At 32.7% G+C, this 24,949-nt stretch overlaps 1 protein-coding gene and 1 pseudogene across 1 annotated transcript; both read left to right on the forward strand.

Annotated features, from left to right (window-relative positions):
* Nucleotides 1-14,272: 14,272 nt before the first annotated feature.
* LOC146945563 (large ribosomal subunit protein eL27-like) lies at nucleotides 14,273-14,859 on the forward strand. The gene has a single exon (XM_085743896.1). It carries the CDS (start codon nucleotides 14,321-14,323, stop codon nucleotides 14,726-14,728), a length of 408 nt encoding a protein of 135 aa, XP_085600022.1. The 5' UTR covers nucleotides 14,273-14,320; the 3' UTR covers nucleotides 14,729-14,859.
* An 8,708-nt stretch (nucleotides 14,860-23,567) lies between these two features.
* LOC146945564 (acidic endochitinase-like) lies at nucleotides 23,568-24,316 on the forward strand (annotated as a pseudogene).
* Nucleotides 24,317-24,949: the final 633 nt, after the last annotated feature.

Raw genomic sequence — 24,949 nt, forward strand, 5'->3', positions numbered from 1 at the left:
AAGAGTCGTTTTCTATTGTTTGGTGGCCGTCTGATTCTCATAAAGTCTGTCTTGTCTTCTCTACCTGTTTATGCCCTTTCCTTCTTCAAAGCTCCGTCAAGTATAATCTCTTCCCTTGAATCTATGTTTAATAAATTTTTTTGGGGGGGATGTGAGGATCTTAGGAAAATCTCCTGGATTAGTTGGAATTCTATTTGTGTTAGAAAGGAGGAGGGAGGCTTGGGGGTGAGAAGAATGGGAGAATTTAATTTGGATCTCTTAGGAAAGTGCTGTTGGAGGATGTTAGTTGATAGAGATGGGTTGTGGTATAGAGTGCTGGTGGCCCGTTATGGCGAGGAGGATGGTGTGTTGAAGGATGGGGGCGTAGGGTGTCGGGTTGATGGAGGGACATTGTGCACGTCCGTGATGGTGGGGGCGGTGTGGGTGGAGAGTTGTTTAGCGAATGTGTTTCTAAAATGGTGGGGATGGGAGAAATACTTATTTTTGGACTGGTCCGTGGTTAGGTGGTATTCCTTTATCGGTGCGGTTTAGACGCTTATTTGATTTAAGTGTTAATAAACATAGCACGGTGGAGGAAATGTTTGTGTTGGGGTGGGAGGAGGGAGGTGAGGCATGGCAGTGGAGGAGACTGTGGGATTGGGAGGAGGAATTAGAGGGGGAGTGTCGAGCATTGCTTGCTAATGTTACTTTGCAGGTTTCATTGTCAGATGGGTGGAGGTGGCGACTTGATAACTCAGGAAATTATTCTGTTCGTTCTGTTTATGATTTGTTGACTACATGTGGTAATCTTATAGTTGATGAGGCTCCAAATTTGGTGTGGCACAGACATGTCCCGCTAAAAGTATTTATTCTTGCTTGGAGGCTTCTTAGAAATCGATTGCCAACAAAGACAAATTTGGCAGCTCGTGGTATTTTGGTTCAGGATGCGCCTCTTTGTGATTCTGGATGTGGAGAAGTGGAGACAGTTCAACATTTATTTGTCTCTTGCCCTATATCTAGAGACTTATGGCAGTATGTTCGTGATTGGATTGGAGTTAGTGGGGTCGACCCCTTTGACACTGCTGATCACTTTGTTCAGTTTTCTTATTTGTTAGGATATGCAGCTAAAAACCGCTCTTTTATGCAACTTTTATGGTTGGTTTGTGTGTGGGTGTTGTGGACTGAACGTAATAATAGGCAGTTCAACAATACAGAAAATACTATTCACCAGTTGTTCGAAAAGGTTCAGATTCATTCCTTCTGGTGGATGAAGACAGCTAAGGTCGTGCATGAGTTTGGGATTCATAATTGGTTTGTTTCCCCTTTACCTTGTTTGGGTATTGGTTAGCTGTGTTTTGTTTTATTGGTGTCTGAGTCTTCGGACAAAACTCATTGTAATTATGCTTGTTTCCTTTTAGCACTCCTTGTGCGGAAGGAACAGCTTTTGTTGTTAATATAAGTTTCATTTTTGCCTCTTCAAAAAAAAAGTTACATTGATGCTTTGTCATGTCACTTAATGAATATGACAATTAATGTGTTAATTAATGTAATATTTAATTTTACTTCATTTAAAATTTATTGAATTTATCAAAAAATGCACAAGTTAAAAAGATAAAAAAAATTCCCCTAAAAAAAAAGCTAGAAAGATAAAATTTAAATCTTTCAAAATTAAGAATATACATTTTCCAATATTTTATTTCTACTTTTGGTTTCTTCTAAGGGCACAAGTTAACATTATCCTAAAATTTATTGAAAAATGTTAACGAGACCCAAATTTATTTTACAAATGCATTTAACGATGTGTTGTCGTATCAATTAATGAATATGATAATTCATGTGTTTTGACCTATGAAGCCCCGATACGGATACGGATACGGGTACGATACGATACGGGTACGCGAATACGTCAAAAATTTGAAATTTAGGATACGATACGGCTTGGATACGTTTACAATTTTTTTAATATATATATATATATTAGACATAAACGCACAAAAAATAAATAGCGTGAAATCTTAAAACTAATTACACCAAGTCAAAATACAATGGACCATTCACCAACTAAGATAGCATCCTTTAAACCAAAACATACCATATAAACAACCTGCACCATGATGATAATAAGGTAGTATGAAGATAGTCACCCTTTTCAAGCAATGGTCAATATAATGATCCCAATTTACAAAAATTAATACTTGTGATCAAAATACAAATAAAAATTTCAAATAAAAATTAAATTAAATTAAATCATTCGTATACTTCTGGGATACGTATCCGGGAGTATCCTTAACGTATCCTTAAGGTATCCAATATATTTTTAAATAAAAATTAAATTAAATCATTCGGATACTTCTGGGATACGTATCCGGGAGTATCCGCGGAGTATCGGTATCCGATACGTATCCGACACGGGTACGGCACCATTTTGGAGTATCCGGGCTTCATAGGTTTTGACAATGAGTTATTTGTATACGTTGACGGTGTACAAGATTAATTTCTATCTATGCACTGATGCATTAAAAAATTTTAGGCATGCATCAAATCAAATCACAACAACATGTCACGGTTAAAATTTAGTTCCTAAAATATGTCCAAAAGTATGTACATAGGTAAATTATTTAAATGTACTTGTCAAAAACTTCTTCAACATCCATGTAGACAAATTAAATATATATAAATTAATTAGTATAATTGAAACAGGGAAGTAAAATGAAAGCAGACTCAGCCTAGGGTTTCTCAATTTATACATGTTTCATTTCGACGGCCAATTTACGAGTGAGAGAGAATAGCGAAATCAACAACGTGAACCAAAAATGGTGAAGTTTCTGAAGTAAAACAAGGTAAGGAAAGTCGTTATCGGAATTTCGATGACGGAACGCGATCTTGCTTACGACCATTGTGAATATAAAAAATCGAACTAAATTGATTATAAACGAACTGAATTGAAGACCTTTATATTGGGCTTTTTATGCTAGTTTTGCGACGGCGTCACTTCTAGCTGCTTTTTGCTTTTCTTTTCGCAAACATGTGAAATGTTAGTGGGCAATAGAATAACAAAGTGTAAACAAGTAAAACGAGAACATATCCGTCTAATCCAAAACGAAATTCAAACCTATCAACTAAGGGTTTATCCATCTTGATCTTGATGCATTCATCATGACCTATAGTTTCCATTCCACCTTGAATAATTGAATAACGTGCAAAAGAGGAAGGAGTGAAGATCAACCAAAGAACAACAAATGGTGAAGAATCAATCCGCCACAAGAAAATAACTTTTGTATAATATTGTATAGTAATTTTTCCAACCTCATAAATTAACTAGGTCACTAACTTACACTTATCCACTCATTCCAATATTTCAAGTTTAGATTTTTTTTTTACTTCAAGTTTATTATTAGTTATTTTTTTCCGTGTTTACAAAATGCATTCACTCACAAGTAATATTAAAGGTATGATTTTTAATTTAATCAATTTTTTTTGTCTTCTATTTCTATTTTAACAATTGCAAATTTGTAGACATGATTTAATTTGTTTGGGTTTTTATTTTAAAAGACAATAGATAATTTAATTAGTTTTTTTTAAAGAAGATAATTTAATTAGTTTTGTTAGCAAAATAAATCAAGCATCGTCTAGAAAGATTAAGAAATTTCAAATATCGATTGGTTGCAATATTTAGAAAGGTATCCAGGTTTAGACACTCAACCAAGTATTTTACCACTATTAAGGTAACATGTATCTGCACAAGTGTCATTTATTTTAATACATATGTGAAACAAAAAGAAAAAAGAAAAGAAAAAGATAAACATACAAAAGAATAGATGAAGAAGAGAAATGAAAGATCAAATGAATAGTTAAAATTGCGGATATTTTTAGTCTAAGTTCAAATTTATAACTGATTACATTTATAATTTGTCCAAAGAAATGATATAAAATATTATACGATTATTTAAAAAAAAATCAGTTATTTGATGGATAATAGATGAATATATACTATATATAAAGAAAATTGGTTTAAAATGTATTAGTTTGGACTGACTTTTTCATTAACTATTTTACCTTTCATTTAAACTATTTTATCCTTTAATAATATTTTTTTAAATTTTAATTAATAAATTAAATCTCATTAAAATAGGAAATATCTCACTAATTCTATAATAATATAATTTTTTTTAATATTATATTATTGGTGGTATTAAAAAAGATAATGATGTAAATTATATTTGTTAAATTACTGTTGTTTTCGGAAGAAAAATAATTAAACAAGGGTTTTTGGGTTTGTTACAATTTGAAATTCACAAATATTTGTACTTATAATTTTAATCAAAATCAAAATTTCATCTAAATATTGTTCATAATTTACACTCGCTAACGCAATAAAAAGAGCGGAAAGACAACACGTGAGTGTCTGTCTTTTTGCTAGTAGTATATAAATTTAATATGAGTTAGAATTTACAATCAATTTGTTTGTCTAACATATATAATATACATCCTCACCTGAAATTCATGATTTCAAGTATCATATTTAATAAATGATAAATAAGAGAGAATCATGTGTGTAGTTGGTGTTCTTAGTGATTTGTATGTATGACTCGAATAGTCATATTTAAAATATGAGAACGAGAGAGAATTGATTGTGTATGATTTATTTAAAGTGAATGCTAAAGAGTATTACAAGGGTATTCGTTAAATAACCAAAATAATTAACTTTTTTTTCAAAAAAGTGGCGTAATTCATTAACCAATGTCCCCGAGACACTGGTTAGCAAGACTCTTTATTTAATTTTTTTTTTTGAAGGACAAGACTCTTTATTTAATATTCAACATTCATTTCTTTATTCAAAATTTATTATATATAATATTAATTTTATCCTTTCTCTAATCAAAATTAAATTCTTGATCAAAAGTATCCAAGTTTAATATTTAATTTGAACAATATTTGATAAGTTTTACTCACATAAAACTGAATTTTTTATTACTAGAGTATTTTCTCGCGAGAATTGGAGAGGTAAGACTAAATATTTAGCTTATACAGTACATATACAACTTTCAAAACATAAACTATTGTCCCTGTGAGTAGGCATGACAATGAGGTGGGATGGGGACGGGTTTCACATTCCATGTCCACATACCCGATTCTCATATACTTACCTGTTACCTTGCCCATACCCGGATGAGAAATTGAACCTCATCCCCGTCCCCGACGGGTTCGGGTATCCCCGCCTCATCCCCGTCCCTGCATTGGACAATTTTTTAATAGAAAATCGAAGTTTTTTTGCAACCCCTAGAGAAATGTTGTAATGCATTATCCATCAATATGTTCACTTTAACATTTGTTATACCAATTGATTTAGTTGCTCCTTTAAATATCAATAGTAGTTTTTATTACACGACAATTATCAAACAAAATAACATGGAATATCAACATAAAGTAATTTTCTGCATTCGGGACGGGTTTGAGGTGGATACCTATATACCCTTTACCCGTCCCATACCCGTGTTTTGAAATCGGGGAAAACCCAAACCCATACCCAAACCCAGTCAAAACGGGGAAAATCCGTCAAATTTGGTTTGGTTCGGGCGGGTACCACGGGTATGAGTTTTGTTGTCATGCCTACCTGTGAGCTTAGTTAAATTGACAGGGGACATTGCATAATTTATGCAGGGGCCGGGGTTCGTACCCCGAACATTCCACTTCTCCACATTTAAATGTGTGAGCTCCAACCACTAGGTTACTAGGAAAAAAAACTTAAACTATTAGCACTATTTTTCTTTTTTGAAGTATTAGCACTATTATATGCAAAATCATTTAAAAAAAAAAGAAGTTACATGAAGTAAATTTTTTTAAAGTATTGAAACAAAATAAAGAAAAAAGAAAAGAATATCGATCATAAGAAAGAATTGAAGGTAAAATTGTTTGAACAAAATTCCAATATTACAGTCTCTAATATTTCTTAAACTTTTTAACTTTCTCTAAGCTTATTTGCTATGTGGGTTGGATCATAAATAAAAAATGTTTCACTTATTCCTGTCTTGCGATTTTTTTTGGAAATTTTGGTATGGAGTTTTTGGGTGGTTTGGTGTCATTACAGTTCACCCTGGACATATACCAGATCATTTACTTCAGTTTGGAGCTTTAGGTGATTTTTTAGAGTGTATTCGCTTAGCTGTTAATCTCATTTGGCTCTCATGTGTGTGAGTGATTTGGCGTGAAAGGAATGCTCGTGTTTTTAATCAAAAGGAGGCTTTATATTTAAAGGGAAATGTTAACCGGTGCCCACGGGGCACTGGTTAAGGAATCAAATGTAGAAAGTATTACATTGGAACCTGTGCTGTCAACTCATCAAAAACATAAAAAGTATTATTTTTACTTTAAAATTTCCTTTTTTAGATTCCTTAACGAGGCACTGGTTAACAAGACCCATATTTAAAACAATTACTTGACGAAGTGAAGCTACAATCATATTGGTGGCTAAAATATCGTTCAAATTTTGCTTTTACTTATCATTTGTCGTGACTTAACCCTTTATCTTGTTTGGGTATTCGGTTGTAATGTGGTGGTTATGACCTTTTTCTAAGTTTCTCGTTCATTATGTTGTAATCTGATACTCTATTTGCTAGTTTTTTTTGCACTTCTTGTACTGAAATTTCCAGTTTTTTCAGTATTATAATTCCATTTCAGTTTCATATTTTTTTTTACTTTACAAACCATTATCAATTTGTTTACCGGTGTTTTTGGTAAACAAGAAGGGTTGGTTTTTGTTATTACAAGCAGGATCAAACCAGAAATCCTAGGACATGTTGTGCAAAGTTTTTCCAAAAAAATAGTGAACGTTCATCAAATTCATAGGTTGCTTTATGAAAAAGACGAATCTATATGGCGTCTTTCGACAGAAAAAAGGATAAAACAAAAGGAAACGTCGTAAATGCAAATAAAAGACTAAAAGTTTAAAACGCAAAAACTTAAAGAAAAGGTAAATTGCATTGCATTAAAATAAAGGTGGTTCGACAAATCATATTACATATATTCTGCATGATTCTTTTCTCTCGTGCCGGTACTTCGAGTGTTTTAGAATTTTTATAAGTGATTTGCGACCCATTTTTCATATGGAAAACTACTATTTATACATAGTAAAATAACTGAAAAAGCTAAACTCCCACGAGCCCCACTTCTTCCATCGAATAACCACTTGTCTCCCATGTCTTCCATGAGAGGGAACTGCTGCATTTGAATTCAAATTCTTCCCGCCTCAACAGTAAATACTTGTCTTCGACGCACTTGCATTCTTGGCTTATGTCTTGTCGAACTCCGTAGCTTTTAGACCCTTTCACATGCTAAGTCCAAACCTCGTCGAAATTCTCATGTTGAAGGAAGAGACTTTGATTCCTAAAAAGTTAAAAGTCAACAAACGTTGACCGCATTAAATGAGTCTGTTGAAATAACAGGCTAACACAATCAATTAATCTTTTTTTTCATTTATTTGTCTTATTCTCTTTCTATTATGTAATCAGAATTTTTATTTTATTTTAATAGATCTGCAAGAAATAGGGAGTATGTTGACAGTTGTAACGTCCTGGATTTTGATCCAAGACATTACATCTATTTCTTTCTTTTAGAAAAATAAGATTATATTTTTTTTAATAATAATTTCTAGTAGAAACTTAGACAAAATTTCTTAAGATAATTTAATTAAAATTCTTAAAATAAACAACTTTTAAAATTACTAAATATTACAGTCCAATCCAAACCCAACTTTGTCTCCCGTACGCACCACAAACAAAACATCAAGCACATATCATCTCTTCTTTGGTACCTAAAATGTTGGTTGTAAGAGTTAGTCTTCAACACCCATGAAATAAAATCAATAATAAATGAATACATCAAATAACAATATACAATCATCATATAAGAATCGTGCTAAGACATTTCTTTTTACTTTAAAATATTTATCATTCAAAATGTATTCAAAATGTACGGTAAAAACAAAACAAGACCCAATGTTTTTAAAGAAGAAACAAAACTCAATGTTAATGCAAATGCATGAAATTGCAACTAGACCATGATCCAGATATCGCTCCATTTGGCAAAACAATTTTAATCGTCCTATTTAACAAAATACTTTTAATTGCCCCATTTGGCAAAACAATAATGAATCAACACAACTACATGCCACAACCTCCAAATCACATGCATGCATCAACATTTCCAAATTCACAAATAAACAATCATCAAGATTCACACACACATTCATCAAATCACATAGTTTAACAAAATTGCAACTCACCAATACTTATATTTATTCACCGCAAAAATTAAAAGAAGGCTAAAATATGGTTTTGGTCCCTGCAAATATGCCTCGTTTTGGTTTTAGTCCCTGTAAATTTTTTTTGTTGTTTTTGGTCCCTGCAAATATTTCTCGTTTTGGTTTTGGTCCCTGCCCCCACTTTTATGATAATTTGCACACGTGGCACATGATGACTGAATCCATTTATTAGAAAAATAGTCCCTGCAAAATCTTTTGATTTTTAAAAAGGTCCCTGCAAAATATTTTACTTTTGAAAATAGTCCCTGGAGGGACTATTCTCAAAAACAAAATATTTTGCAGGGACCAAAAACAACAAATTTTTTTTACAGGGACTAAAACCAATACGAGACATATTTGCAGGGACCAAAACCATATTTTAGCCTTAAAAGAAAAACATAATAAATCTTTTCACTTTTTCATTGAATCAAAAGGCGTATCAAACTCAATATCATAACCTATTATTTTCATCTAAATCATGGTCAAGACTAAAGCCCTTACCTTTGATTGTTTTTCCAATCCTAATAGCAAAGCATACTACCTCAAAATCTCAAAGTTGTGGGCGTGACGTTGGGATTTAAATCATCGTCAATGACAATATCATTTGATTTTGTCACTGCCTCACTCCATGAACCAATCATACTTGCTTAGTGGCCGCCAGAGTTCTAGACCGAAGATGGTGTAGAGGGCCAATGAAACTACTCACACCACCATAGGCCGAATCTAAATGATGGAGAAAGGGTTGGATATTTGGGGAAGGAGGAAGGTGTGCGAGGGTTTTTGAAGTAAACGGAATTGATTTTTTTTTTTTTTTTGCAGATGAAGTGCAGATGGTAAACCATATGCAACACCCTATATATATATATATATATATATATATATATATATATATATATATATATATATATATATATATATATATATATAGAGTTAGGATCCATTGACACCAGGTGTCAACGGATTCGTTGACACCAAATCCCGACCGTCTAAATTTTTAATCGAGCGGCTATCAATTCATCTATATGATAACTTGAGTGGACTGCTTCCCTAAAAAAAAAAAAACTTGAGTGGACTGCACTCGCGTGCTGTAGGTTTTTCTTTTATCCTTGCTAACGATTACGTTTCAGCTTACCTCCCTCTTCAGCCGCCGATGAAATTTCACTTCTACTCCAATAAATTCTGATACCAATTGTGATCGTCTCTTGCCCCCTTTAATATCAATTTGCATTCTAAATCTTAAGGAGAATCTAATTGAAAAGAGTATGAGGTAATCAATTACTAAAAGTGAAATTTGGACAAAGGCAGTTAAGTTGTGGTTGTGCGGTGGAACGTTCCTAGACAAAGGTTATACCCTTTCTTTGGACAAATTTGCTTGTCGTACAAATTTTTAATTTCATGGCAGACAATTATTTGTTCATGCCCTTGTGTTCATCTTTAAGATATCAAATTGAATTTTAGGAGGGTGTTCATCTTCAAAACATAAAATTGATGGCAAGAGTAAGATATCAAATTCATTATATATGAATACATACAACCAATTTCATGGTTTTGATGAAATCGAAAACCCATTGATTAAATCAGTAACAGACTGTGTGTGTGGACAATTTGGAAGTGTAGAAATTGAAATGTGAAGAACCAATTCTGGGAGTGTACTAAGGTGTGTAAGATAAATTTGATGTCACTGTACACTTTTAAGTGAATAATTAATAGCCTCTTGATTAAACCAATTTAATGGATGAGATTTGGTTTCAACGAATCCGTTGACACCAGGTGTCAACGGATCCTAACTCATATATATATATATATATATATATATATATATATATATATATATATATATATATATATATATATGGGGGCTGTTAACTTGCACCCACCTAAAAACACTAAGGTGCAAGTTAACAAGCTGCACCTACTTGTACTTTACTAAAACACCCTTTTGTCTCTATTAAACTTTATTTTAATTAAAAGGACATTTTTGTAAATATCATAAATAATATTTGTTTATAATAGAAAAACATGGGTGTTTTGGTAAATAACTAGTAGGTGCAGCTTGTTAACTTGCACCTTAGTGTTTTTAGGTGAGTGTAAGTTAACAGTGGGGGCTGTTAACTTGCACCCACCTAAAAACACTAAGGTGCAAGTTAACAAGCTGCACCTACTTGTACTTTACTAAAACACCATTTTGTCTCTATTAAACTTTATTTTAATTAAAAAGACATTTTTGTAAATAGCATAAATAATATTTGTTTATAATAGAAAAACATGAGTGTTTTGGTAAATAACTAGTAGGTGCAGCTTGTTAACTTGCACCTTAGTGTTTTTAGGTGGGTGCAAGTTAACAGCCCTATATATATATATAAGGAAATAAAAACTGAAGGAGAGAGGGGACATGGACCAAAACCCTCTCAAGCGATAAAACCTAAACAATAACGAGGAGGACAACACCAAACCCAGAGAAAACCTGAAAACAGGAAAATAAAAAGCAAGAAACCAAAAGGAAAATAAAGAGAGCAAGAAAATTAACAGCTCAAATAAAGACTTTGAGTCAATATGGTAGTCTACCCCTAGAGTGGGTATTGTGAACAAGAAAACCCTTCTTCAAATCCTTTTTCATGCCCTTCGAAACCACTTTAGTAAAGGGCTCCTTTGTAGCAGTAGAACGATTCCTCAGATAATTGATGGCAACCCCTCTCTCTCTCTCTCTCTCTCTCTCTCTCTCTTCCTCATCAGTATAAACCTGAGGCCTAGTGTTTGTAGCATCAGTGCCCTTGCAAGCATACTGCCTCAAAATATCCAAGTTATGGGGCAACGTTGGGATTTAAATCACCATCAGCGACAATATCATTTGATTTTGTCACTGCCTCGCTCCACGAACCAACCATACGCATATCAGGATAATGCTCTCTTTGTTGTTCATTATTAGCCGAATCAGATGAGTTGGATCCAAAGACGTCACAAATAGCCTTTGTAGATCGTTCTTCAGTAGAGACACTCAAATTTTCATTATCTTGAGTACCCATGTCTTCTGGATGCAAGGTATCAATACTCACAACTTCCCCATCAACAATGGTTTTCAATTTATGATTATCCACAAATCCCAAAAGGGGATTATTATCAACACCTGTCTCAGTAGCTTTATTTGTTACACATTCAACTGATTCTTTTGCCACAAATCCCACTTTAACAAGTTTGCAAGACGAAAAACTATGACCAATGATACAAAATTGCAAACAAAAAAGAGGCAGATTTACATAATCAACATTAACAAGAAAAGCATAACCTTATCTTTCAACCCATAATTTATGTCTGATTTTAGTAGATAAATCAATTTCAATTAGAACTCTCGCATAATATCCAAAAGATCTCTCTAGAGGGCACTTACTTGTTGCAGCATCCAAAGTCATTGGTGTTCCGAGACAACTTACAATTGCTAAGATAATATTTTGACTCCAATATTCCCGAGGCAATTCCAATAAATGAACCCAACACTACATTGTTGTCTACCTGTGATTGTTCGGATTAAAGTCAAGAGACCAAGCAAATAGTTTGACAAAACCAGGCTTTAGGCTCCACGAAAGCACGACACGAACACGCTGGATTAGAGAATGAATTAGAGAATGTTGTTATTAGTGTAGGGAAAATTTTCAATGAATTAGAGAATGATTGCATATTTGTTAAAAATAAAATCAATATCTTTTAAAAAAACCTATAATAAAAATTTGGGAAATGTTAACGAGTGCCCCGGGGCATTTTTTAAGCCTTTAGATAGTAAGTTTTTAATGAAAAGTTGTGTATTAAATGCATTGGAAATTGTAACAGTTGAATTTTTAAAAGAATAATTATTAAATTTAGGATGCTTAAAGAGTGCCCCAGGGGCACTCGTTAACAAGACCCTAAAAAGTTATATCAACGGAAACATTAGACATTGAGTTTAGTGATAAATGTTTTATGATTTTATACATATTGTAGATCCAATAATTGGCTAACATAATCGAAATATTTAAATATTATAACGCATTGACAATATTGTTAGATTTTTGTTTAGTATTGAAAAACTTGAACCATCATCTGATAATATATTACAAACATCCTAAAACATATCGAAACATAATAGTTATGTTGATCATGATGGTGAAAATCTATTTAAATAATTAAAAGTCGTTATACATTTTATAACAGATTTTTTTTAGAAGCTAAACGAAATATATTAGAAGAAAACAATCAGACACTCACACACAAGATGTGTCGGAGGGAACTGAAAAGTATTAATTACAATACAGTAAGGCTAGAAACAATCTAAAGTAAACAAAAACAGACATTACACAACAACCTGTAAACAACATAGGGGATTCTGCCTCCAAAAAGGATAGTCAAAGTCAAACATGATGTAGTTCGCTTTCAACCACCAATAAGTTTGGAGTTTAACCCTTTCAAGAAGAGCTGCAAGCTGATCGAATTGATTTTGAAAAGTTCTCATGTTGCGATCTTTCCAAATAACAAATAAGACCGAAATCCAAATAATAGTGAAAGCTGTCCTAGAGTTTTTTGAGAAGCCTCCAAGAACACAAAACTGATTAGCATGTATATTTAAGTCACTGTGTAGAACCGTAACAATACCAAGCCAATGCGAGATCAAGAGCCACAACCGACCGTAGTGGTCGCACTTAAAAAACAAATGGTCCCTTTCCTCCTCCTTACCACACAAGGCCACACAAGACACAAGGGAAACATCGATAATGTTCCTTTTGTGCAAATTGTTCCTTGTAGCAAGTCTATTCAGAAAGAGACGCCAGACAAATATGTTCAACTTTAATGGAACCGCTTTAAGCCATAAAAACTGATGAAACTCTTCAGTGATATTAATATCTACCGGTGTTAAAAAAGAATAAGCTGATTGCACTATATAGATATGAGACGAGTGAAGCCTTCATAAATCAATATTAAGCTATCCCCGTGAGCTTAGCTCAGTTGGCAGAGATATCACATATTATATGCAGGGGCTGAGGTTCAAACCCCGGACACTCCACTTCTCTACAATTAGATTGTGTGAGCTCTGGCCACTAGACTACTTGACCAAAATAAAATAAATCAATATTAGCTTTATGATATTGAGATTTTTTAATATATTACATTTTTTTGTCAAACTCAATATATTACATTGTTTTCCTAAGAGAAATGATACTTGTACAACCATTTTTTGACAACTTTTAGACAACTTTCTCTCTCATACTCACATTATATTTTAATCTATCTCTTCATTTTTCTCTGTCCATTGTTTTTAACCAATAAAAAAAGAGGAAAAAGAGGTTGTCATAAAAGTTGTTAGCAAATGGTTGTTCAAATATCATTGCTCAAAGTAAAAACTAGTAGCATGTGTAAATTTACAAGTGGTATCCCCAATTAAGGGTGACAATATGCCAACTCGATCTAGACTACGTCAGGCTGACTATTTTTTTTTTTTATCAAACAATGAATGCTAAGACTTTTTTAAGAGTTTATTTAACTAAAAAGGCCAAACAACATGCCATAGAAAAAAGTCATTTGAAAGATGCAACATGAAAATTTGTAAAATAATAGAGACTATTAGTACAAGAAAATTTAGAGTGATCAAAGTTGAAACAAATTTTTAGAAGAGCTAAAAATGAAAGTGAATATATTTAACCTCGACCTTTACATATAATAATGTAATGTTCATACCAACTGAACTATGATCATATGGATGCTAAAAATATATATATTTCTTTTTGTCAAAAGGGACACTAAAAATATATTTAACACCAATATTAATAAGATGTATTAATAATAGTATAATTGGATTACAACCAAAAGGTAATATCTAGTTGTAGTTGTAGTAGAAACAAGGGTGCAAATAATACTTTAAAAAATGATAACAAGGTTGGGCCCAAATGAAACAAAACCGAAACCCATATCAAACTAGGGTTCTATATCATTTCATTTATATGCTCGCTGCAAATGCAAACCTAGGTTTTCAGTTGAACGGCGACATTGTAGAGAGAAAGAAACGAAGAAGCCGCAACAATGGTGAAATTCTTGAAGCCAAACAAAGCCGTCATCGTCCTACAAGGACGCTACGCCGGGAAGAAAGCCGTCATCGTGAAGAATTTCGACGACGGAACTCGCGACCGTGCTTACGGGCATTGTCTTGTTGCAGGGATCAAGAAGTATCCAGCTAAGGTTATCAAGAAGGATTCAGCGAAGAAAACCGCGAAGAAATCGCGTGTGAAGGCTTTCGTGAAGCTTGTTAACTACCAGCATCTGATGCCGACTCGTTACACTCTTGATGTTGATTTGAAAGAGGTTGTTACTACTGATGTTCTTCAGAGTAAGGATAAGAAGGTGACTGCTTTGAAGGAGGCGAAGAAGAGGTTCGAGGAGAGGTTTAAGACTGGGAAGAATAGGTGGTTCTTTACCAAGCTCAGGTTTTGAGCTGTTTTGTTGGAAACTGTTTTGATTTATCATGTTTTTAGTATTTGAGATATTGAAGACTAATGTTTTATTTTGTATTTTCGAAATTTAGTACTATCATGAGAATTTATAATATTGCGTTTTGTTGATTACATTTTTATGTTTGTGTTATTATTTTTGAGATTTTTAGCTGAATCTCTCAGATGGGTTAATTAATTTGTTTTGAGTAAATTGGTTGAATATTGTACGGTTGAGATAAATTTGCGAATCTGTCCGATGTTATATTGTTTAAAATTATGTATGTTGTTACATTGTTGATGTTCTTTTGTTGTAGTGAACTTTCTAGTGTGTTTTGGAAATTCATGTGATCTGGATGGAGTGATTTTTAGTTCATATGACAGGGATAATTAACACTGTGTGAAACAATTTTTGGGAATTTGTTTATATGATTGAATGTAACAAGAGACGTATGTGTTGATATGTCTTATAACATATTGCTACATTGTTGACGCTCTTTTGTTGTACTAAATTTTAGTGTGTTCAAATTCGGTGTTAGCGTAGCATTATTTGAACAAATCGCTGTTGTGTTCCAATTTGCTTTTAGTTCAAAATGTTGTTCAATAGGTTTGGATTTGGGAGCTGGTTTTTATTTTGGGTAATGGATTTGGTGTTACTGTATAATGGTACTGTGTTTTGGATTAATTTTATGTATGTTGGTTATTTATTTGTGTGATTTGAATCCTAAAATAGGGTTTAATTAACTTGTTTTGAGTGTATTTGGTGGATTGGTTTATTTATGCGTTGAGGTAAAGAGATACTGGTCTGTGATATAATTACAGGTTTTTGACATGCTTATTTTGATGATGCTACATTGATGACACAGTCTTTTGTTGTGGTGAATTTGTTAGATGCTTGTGTGATTTAGAAGCATTGGATGTAAAAGGGGACTCTATCTAATGTATACATTGTTATTGTTGTTGCATGATAATGCTATATTAATGTTGCTGCTTCGTTATAGTAAATTTTTACAGTGATGTTAAGTTGTCTTGCAATACACCATTAGTACAAAATGCAGTCAAATGGGTCTGTAGTGGTGTGGTGCTTAATGGAGTATAATTTGAAGTTGCATCATATAATTTGAACAAACTGTCATTTTCCGTGATCTGCAATTGATTACAGTGATTTTTGTGTTTTGGTCATTCATCTGATTAAGTCATTTTAACATACCCAAATTTGATAATGCTCTGTTGTATTTAATTTAATTTCATATTCATGTGTTTTTAGTGTAATCTGTGATTGAATTAATTAACTTGTTTGACACAATTTTGTGAATTGATTTTGAATATGTTTTAAGGGAAACTTGGCTCCTTTATCTCATACAGGGTTTTGACATGACCAATCACCATTGAAATTCCACTTGTTACTGTTATTTTGGTGATGCTTTTTTGTTGTAGTGAGAACTTATTTTTTATATGCCTGTTACCTGGTTTAGAGATGCATTTACCTGGTTTTCAATCTTGGCAGATCATTTTTTTGGAATGTTTTGTTGCTTTTTTTTGATAATGATGTAACTATCAGGCCCTTAAAAAAATGATGATGTTACTATAAGGATACTCTTTGGTTGGAGTGAAATTTTTTTATAGATGTTATGTATGGATTTTGTGTTTTTTTGGAGTGTGAATATCTTAGATTTGATTAATAAACTGTTTTTGATAATTTTGGTGAGTTGGTTTTAAATGGTGCGAGTGTTCAAGTACAATCGTGTACACAATCCTCTAATAGAATCATGCAGGGATTGTCATACGAAATGATGAGAGCATAGTATTGAAGTTAATGTTAAGATTAAGGTTTGAGACAATCAGCTGCTTTTTACATTGCAAATTCCCAACGATATTTGTTGCGTAAAAAACTTTTAGCATAACTGTGTGCATTGGCTCCAGCACATAGCACTTGATATTCATGTTCTTTTTAAGAAATCAGCCTTGAAATTGTCCCTGACAAGTAACAAATTTTTTCATATTGTGATGGTATGTGACAAGGTCGTGTCTCCTTAACCTATACAGGCAGTTGAGTAGTTAGAATGGTCCTACAACCAGTTCCATAGTAGAAAGCACTTACATAACCCTCTATAAAGGGTAACTGATTTTTTAAACAAGTTGATTTGGTTTTGCACAAGGTTCTTACTGAATCAATTTTGTGTTGTATTTTGGTTATGGACTTGCACAAGCCATGCCATTAAATTATTCCTTGAGTTGCTTTTTTACAACGTTAGAGAAATGCTCTAAAAGTTCATTTGCACTGCTCAAGTTCTCCATGGCTACTGCGGGAAGCAACCCAGCGCATAGCAATAGAAGGAAGGAGAGTTTGGAGTGCAAAATTACCAATGTCTAATATCTCTACATCACAATAAGCTAACCATCTCGAACCAAAACATTCAAGTTTCAGCACCCAAATCAACTAAACAAAAACCAAATAACGAATATTTTTCTAAATTTCATTCATAAAGGACCAAGTCATATTAATCCCAAAAATAAAATCTTAAAAAGAAACTATATTTGCATAGAAGTTCTCGTGAGCTTAGCTCAGTTGGTTTGGACGATGCATAATATATGCAAGGTCCGGGGTTCAAACCCCGGCCACTACCAAAAAAAATTATTTGCATAAAAGAGCAAGGAATCAATTAAAACGAGCTTCTTCCAATGGGACTAAGTCTTTGGATGACCACATGACCAAATATATAATTTAGACGCACTACCAGTAGCCTAATAATTTAGACGCACATACCAGTAGCCTATATTGTTTCTTCTAATTATTCATGTTTTTTCCCCCCCTTCTTCTGGAGTGTGATTTTGTGCTTACCATCAGCGGCTGTTAATAGTAGTAGCACGGGGTAGCCAGCTACCTCAATTTTTTTATTTTATTTTGTTTTAATAAGCATGTATGTTTTATACTTTGTCATTCTAATTCTAATAATATATTTAGCTACATCAAATAAATATATTTGTCAAAAAATGGTAGAAACATGGAAGTCAAAAGGATATCACATAATTGATTAATTTATTTTGTCTTATTTTGACATTTCTAGCCTCTTCAATAACTATAAAGAGAATTTTGTTAGCAATGAGTTTCTTGTAGATTACACTTCCCGATAAATTTGACTCTTTGAAGCACCATTGAACTCAACATTTTTAAATAGTTATTATCATTTTTTGTTTTATTTTGGTGTTATTTGAATTTACTTTTATATAAATATTAATTTTTAAAAAGTAATTTTTCCCGATATATTTGGCCCCCTCGTGGATTTATTTCAAGCTTCGCCGCTGCTTACGGTTTAATTGGCGATGTATTTAGGGATATAAAAAACAATCAATGATCCGATAAACTCAAATGCATTGATTACATGCATTTTCATATATACTTACTACTTACGGTCCTTAAAGAGTGTTTCAGAGACACTGGTTATCATTTCCCATAATTTAAACCATATTTTATTAGTTTGCATATAATTTAAACTAAATCAAATCGTTATATCTTATTATTATTTCTTTTATTCATACCATATTAATAATGATATCTAAAATATGTATTACATTCATGTATTTTATAATCATTATACTATCATGTAAAACAAAAGCATTATACTAAATTGTTATTGTCATGAGAGCCTAAGTACTTATTTAGTGGTATAAAAAAATTTATACTCACTCCGATCCTTTATATAAAAAATAAATGGATCCACAAAAATTGATGTATTTAGGAAGACTTGTACGATGCACGGAACGCCAACGTTGTCCTAAAATATATTGTTATAATTTAATACTTTAATTTAAACAGAATTGTTAATTCAATATTAATTATAAGATTTTCATAGTAAAAAGTATGATTATCTTCAAAGAGGTGCAATTGAGAAACATTGCATATCCCTCAAAATTGTTCGTAAATAACAAAGAAAATTACAACATTACACATTTTGCTCACACACGTACTTGGGAGAATTTTTTGATTGAGACCCATGTTTCTTATATCTATTTTGATTCGGGTTCTTCACTGGAGTATTTTTTTTTTATTGATTCATTTTTTTCTTCTCTTTTTTAAAGAAAAATACAAAACCAGAAATTTATCAATGACATTCTTGAATTTATCGCCCGATGATGAGGCGGTTGTGGGACTTGATCGATGACTCCTCTTATCAAAATCAAGTACAGTTAAAACTCTATAAATTAATAATGTCAGGACTGGAGAAATTTATTAATTTAGAGAGTTATTAATTTATCGATAAATTAATAATTATTAATTTAAAGAGTTTTTAAGTAATTATACTGTACATACCAAACAAAAAGGCAAATTAGTTTATGCCTCTTAGAATTACGTTGCAGCGAACCTTGAGACTCAACGTAAATTAGTAAATATTGTGTTCATATTGGAAATCAATAATGACTTTTGAAGTACAGTAAATGTAAACAAGAGGAACAAATGTGTTCAATGTATTCTTAATATATTTTTTTTCCAGTTTCTATGAATTATTAATTTATGATTTTCTTGGGACCGAAAATTATAAAGGGATCTCCCAAAAAATTATTATCTTATTATTTTATCGAGTTTTTCAATTTTTTACATTGACCCAAGTCGGGACCTGACAAATTTATTATTTTAGAGAGTTTATTAATTTATCGAGTATTAAATTAAAGAGTTTCTACTGTACTAGGAAAATTCAGGCCAAGTTAAAGTTATATACTAATAAGATAAGACAAGGTGAGAATTTTGTACCAAAAAGAAAAAGACAAGGTTGGATGTGGTAACACAAAAAAGAGAATGAAATATATGCACTACTTAAGATAGAGGTTCCATATTCTACCGTTCTGACTCCACATAAGAAAAATAAACTACTTGAAATTTCAATTCAATGGTGGATGTGGTAAGACAAAGATTCAATTATAATAGATGTCAAGTGACCATCAATGTTAATGTTGTTGTTCATGTACATAACAACATCATGGGACTAGAAACCAATCCTATTCATGGCCTTGTGGCCTTCATTTTTTATGTACTCATAGGTTTTCTCCAAATCTGTTATCCTGATAATCCCACAGCCTTTCAACTCCATCCAAAGACAATGTTACTCTCTATTGCTAGCTTTCTGCTATATTGTTCGGCCTTTTGGGTTAAATTTAAATTTGCCACAAGGCTTGATACCCTCATGGAAGTGTTTGGAATGGTTCCCTTTCAGTAATTTCTTTGGCGTTGATGTTCTTCCCACACAATTGGGGATTATTTGGATACATTATCATACACATTATGGTTTATTTATTATGCACCAGTCTTGATTATTAGACTACGTCAACACATGAGGAGGAGGTTGCCACCACTCCTACCAAATGCATCAATAGTATAGAATTAAGTACCGTAGTTTGAAATGAGATATTCAACTCATTAAATAGTAATTGTACTTGATCAATATCTTGGGTTTAAATCCAGTCTTAAACATATAACAATTTAAACTTTATAAAGAGTTGTCGTCCATTTAGGTCCGACAACACTCGAGATATTAGTCTCTGCACTTACATACGAAAGATACCTGATTTATGCAAAGAAAAAATTTGTACTTAAATTTTATACTACCGACAAGTTTCATTTTCATATTATTTCTATTCAGTAATCTTCTGATTAATTCAATATTTGATATCATTCGTTTTCAAAAAAAAAAAAAATCAATATTTAAGTCTTAATCCTCAAATTTTTAAATTTAAAGAAAGATGACCTTGATAATTCAGTGTTCAATCGAGAGGCAAGTAAACTTTGATCTTCAACTAGTCGAGTTCTCTTTGATTATTTATCCTTCGTAGAATCTCGTCAACACTTGACTCCAACTCTTTATTAAATTCAATTTTTTTCTAGCATTTTAATTCAACATCCATTTTTATATGAGAAATGTAGTTTTACACGTTACAAATTGTTTAATGCAAGATTAAATAACTATTATTCAACAACGGACAATTGCTAGTACATTAAATAATCAACATAATGTACCTTCATTCTTTGATATTTACTTACAACAACAACAAAACAACAAAGAATGACAACAGAATACAAAAATATACCTGCAAACTTGTAATATAATAGCAAACAAATGCAAATTAATCCACACACTCCACTAATTTCATCAAACGAAAAAAAATGAACTTATTAAATATAATTTACCCCAGCGCTAATGATGTTCTTTTGTTGTAGTAAATGTTTACAATGTTGTTAAATAGTTCAAAATGTTGTCAAATAGGTCTATAGTGGTGTGTTGTATAGTTGAATTTGAACAAACTATCATTTTCCGCGATCCACATTTGAAAACACTGATATTTTTTATGTTTTGGTCGTTCATCTGATTTCGAGTCTTATGATTCTCTACGATAGTATAAGTATTTTGGGGAATTGGTTTGATGAGTCGGATGTAATCCTGGGATTGTCATACTTGTTATCAGCAGTAGCATAGTAGTGATAAAACATATATATGCTTGAAAATTATACTGCATCATAACGGTGAAAGGATGAGAGCTCAGTGAAAATTACACTCCAACATGAAAAATACATATATGCCTGCCACGATGCGATTCCATGTGATTTGTGGCCACAAAACAGAACTGTGAGTCAATTAATTTTTTTCGAGATTTTTAAACGCAATATGATTTTTAATAATTTTTTGAAGCATGAAATGTTCATCTTACAAAACTTTCATGTGCATTTGTTTTTGGGATTTTCAAGGCAAAATATGATTTTTTTTTTTTAAATTATTTTTTGAAGTACGAAATGTTCATGTTTGATGATTAGTTTGATTTTAATAACATTGTTGTTGTTTTTTAAGATTAAATGAACATGTCCACAGTTAAGGATGTTTATGACTTTGTTTTAATTGGAATTGTATGATTGTGATTGCAGGGTAGAAAGAACTAGAGAAGAAAATGAACAAGGCTAAGATTTTCAAGTTAGCAAAGGGTTTAAAGGGAGAGCAAAAAATTGCATTAGGTTAGCAAGGGAGAGGGTGGAGAAGGCTTTGCAGTATTCCTACAGAGATTGCCGTAACAAAAAGAGCGATGTGCGAACGGATTAATGCTGGAACCAGCATTCATGGTGTATGTCTTCTTTCTCTGTTTCTGCTCTTACTAACTCAATCTTTTACAGTTCAATACAATACTTTTTTTTTTTGAAGGAAGTTCAATACAATACTTGACTAATGCAAATGCAATGGACTGATTAATTTAATGAAAATACTATATCCTTATACAAATATTTGAAACACACAACGGTGGTGAAAACAATGTCACATACTCCCTCCATTCCTTTTCTTTTGATGTTTTAGCTCTTGACACAAGTTTTAAGGAGTAATTAAAGTATATAAACATTTGTGTGTGTTTTACTTAAATGTCCTTATTTATCATTAAATTCACATGTGATAAACCAAAGGTCACAACTACTTTAATAGTTTATTGTGTTTTCCAACAAGGGTAAACTTGAGAAAACAATAATAAATTCACTAAAACATCAAAAGTTTTGGAATATAGTTGAAGTTCTAAAACATCAAAAGAAAAGGAATGGAGGGAGTATGTACTATGAAGCACGGACACCATACACAATTGGACACTGACATGTCGGCACTTGTAATAGTTTGAGACAATGATTTAATTTAATGTAATCACGTGTTTCGGTGTCAAACACTGGACACACCTTCAATTCGAAGAGTTGGTGCTACAGAGTGTATATATGTAATTATTAGTGAAAATAGGAAATATAAGCTGAAAAAATTTGTGATAACAAACAAGCTTTAATATTTCTCCTACTTTTTTCAACAAACTTAAATTCTTGATTAACATCTTGGTGATTGAATTATTATGATTGTGGAGCTTGTTATCGCTCTAATATCTATATGTCCAACTTAAGTACTATATCCACCTGAAATGTCTGGCAGGAAAAACTACACTCTATATGCTTAAATTATTGCTTCTTTAAATAGTGTGCATGCAGAATATATATCGTCATATTGTTGTGCCATTCCAAAGGAAAATTTCCAGTTTGTCATGATGTTACCTGAGATTCTTTGTTTTAGCATTGTCTGGAAACTTTTGACTGATGTCCCACTCCTCATTTTTATGCTTGTCTTTCTCCTTTCAGCCGAATATTTGATTTACTAAATCACTTAAATCGGTGATTCCTTTTCATAGTCTTAAATATCCAGGATCTTCAAAAGTTGAATGTTCTTTTGTTCGCCTGTCTATTGCTCTTTCGTCAATTCCTCTTCACTTAAAACTCAGTTAGTTTTAATTGAGTTTCTTAGAAGCGAAATGCTTCGATCGGTAGGAAGTTTTAATTGCTAAGTGAATACTCATCTGGATACTAAAATGACCATAGCATGGACTGCATACCATGTGTGTGAATGATGCTTTATATCCTCAAACATACTAATATTAAGTGAAGCTAAACTTGGAATGTGGAAATTTTATCTCATCTTAATACCTCCATCCTCCAAGCCTCCTTTTATGTTTGAGGCATACGTGAAGCATGAACCTGTTCTTCTGCATGCTCTATCGGCGTGTAATCAACTTATATTTCCTTTGTCAATATACTTATTTTTCTTTTATTTTGCAGGTCAATTATGGGAACTTCATGCATGGGCTATTGAAGGAGAATATTCAACTTAACAGAAATGTTTTGTCAGAGATATCAATGCATGAATCCTATAGTCTCAAGTAATTGGTACACATATCACAAAATTCATTTCCTGGAAACAGAATGCGGTTTATGTCAGAGTGGTTATGTTGAGGATTTCGGGTTTAGTACTACACTACAAATAATGATCAGTTTTGTATAATGGGTAATGGGTGGATAATCTTCGTCTCGTCCTCTTGGTCCTGCTGTTCTTGAAGACATCAAATTTGATGTTGAAGGAGAATCAAATCAACACTGGGGTGATCTTGCCAGGTTCCTAAAGAGTATAATTGGGGAATAAAGTTAACATAACTGCTGCTCCTAAGTGTCCATTTCCAATGTTTTGATAGGAAACGCCCTTACAACATGCCTTTTTGATTATGTTTGGGGTATAATTGTACAATAACCCTCCTTGCCAATACAATCCTGGTGAAATAAGGAACCTTGAAGATGCATGGAAGCAGTTGATATCAGGTATCCCTACAAACAAGATATTATTGGAGGTTACCTGCTTCTCCAGAGGCTGCAGGCATTGGCTTAATTCCTGCAACTGATCTTACTTCCACTGTGCTTCCAGTTATGCTGTGGTCTAGGTATGGTGATGCTCAGAGTGGTTATAGCTCCTCCATCAAGAGCCATGTGTGATATCAAAATTCATCTAGTAGTGATTTGTAGGTAATGTGATATTTATTTGAAGAGACAATCGGTAGAATTAATAGAGAGGGGAGAAATTGTTCGGTGTGTTAGAAAGACCTCCAAAATATTTAAAAGGGGATGCGGGGATTCAAACTGAATTGGTTTTCTGAAAAATTAGGAAAAACATATAGGGAATGGAGAAGATACTCTTTTGTGGGATGACCCTTGATTGGAAGCAACCTCTCTTAGAATTAGGTACCCGAGTTTATATATATTTTCAGAAAGAAGAAATGCTTACGTTAGGGACATAGTTACGTATGAAGGGGATGGGTGGATATGGAAATTTAGATGGAGAAGGAACATATTTCAAGAGGAGTTGGGTTGAGAAGAAGAAATGAAAGTTAAAATCCAAAGGTTAAATGCGAGTTCAATGAAATGGATAGGCGGTTTTGGCCAAAAAGTAAGTATTCGGTAAAGGAAGCTTATGATTCAATAATGGAGGGGGTGGTGACAGAAAACCTAAGGAGTTTTGCGGTCGCTTGGAATGGGTTGGTACCGATGAAGGTGGCAGTTCTAGTTTGGAGGCTGTTTCACAACAAGATTCCATAAAAAGATAATTTATTCAAAAGAGGAGTTTTGAACGAGTCACAAATTAAGTGTGTAAATGATTGTGGTGTGGTTGAAAGTGCTACGCTGCGCATATATTCTTCGAATGCCCTGCAAGTGTGGGGGTTCTATCTTGGCTGAATTTCTCATCTGTTATGCATAATGATGCTTTGATGAATTTAAATCGCTTTGTAGGTTTGTTAGGCAGTGGCAGAGTGAGGGAGACACGTCTTGGTGTTATCTGGTTTGCGTGTGTTTAGGTTTTATGGAATGGTGGTAATAGGAAGACTTTTAAATCATAGATTTGCT

This window comes from Medicago sativa, chromosome 2, assembly GCF_051527215.1.
Source record: "Medicago sativa cultivar Bolivia chromosome 2, Bolivia_mono, whole genome shotgun sequence".
In the NCBI taxonomy this organism is placed as follows: Eukaryota; Viridiplantae; Streptophyta; class Magnoliopsida; order Fabales; family Fabaceae; genus Medicago; species Medicago sativa.

What these genes read in the sequence shown, in the direction of transcription:
- LOC146945563 (XM_085743896.1), top strand. Translation starts at nt 14,321, where the DNA reads ATGGTGAAATTCTTGAAGCCAAACAAAGCCGTCATCGTCCTACAAGGA.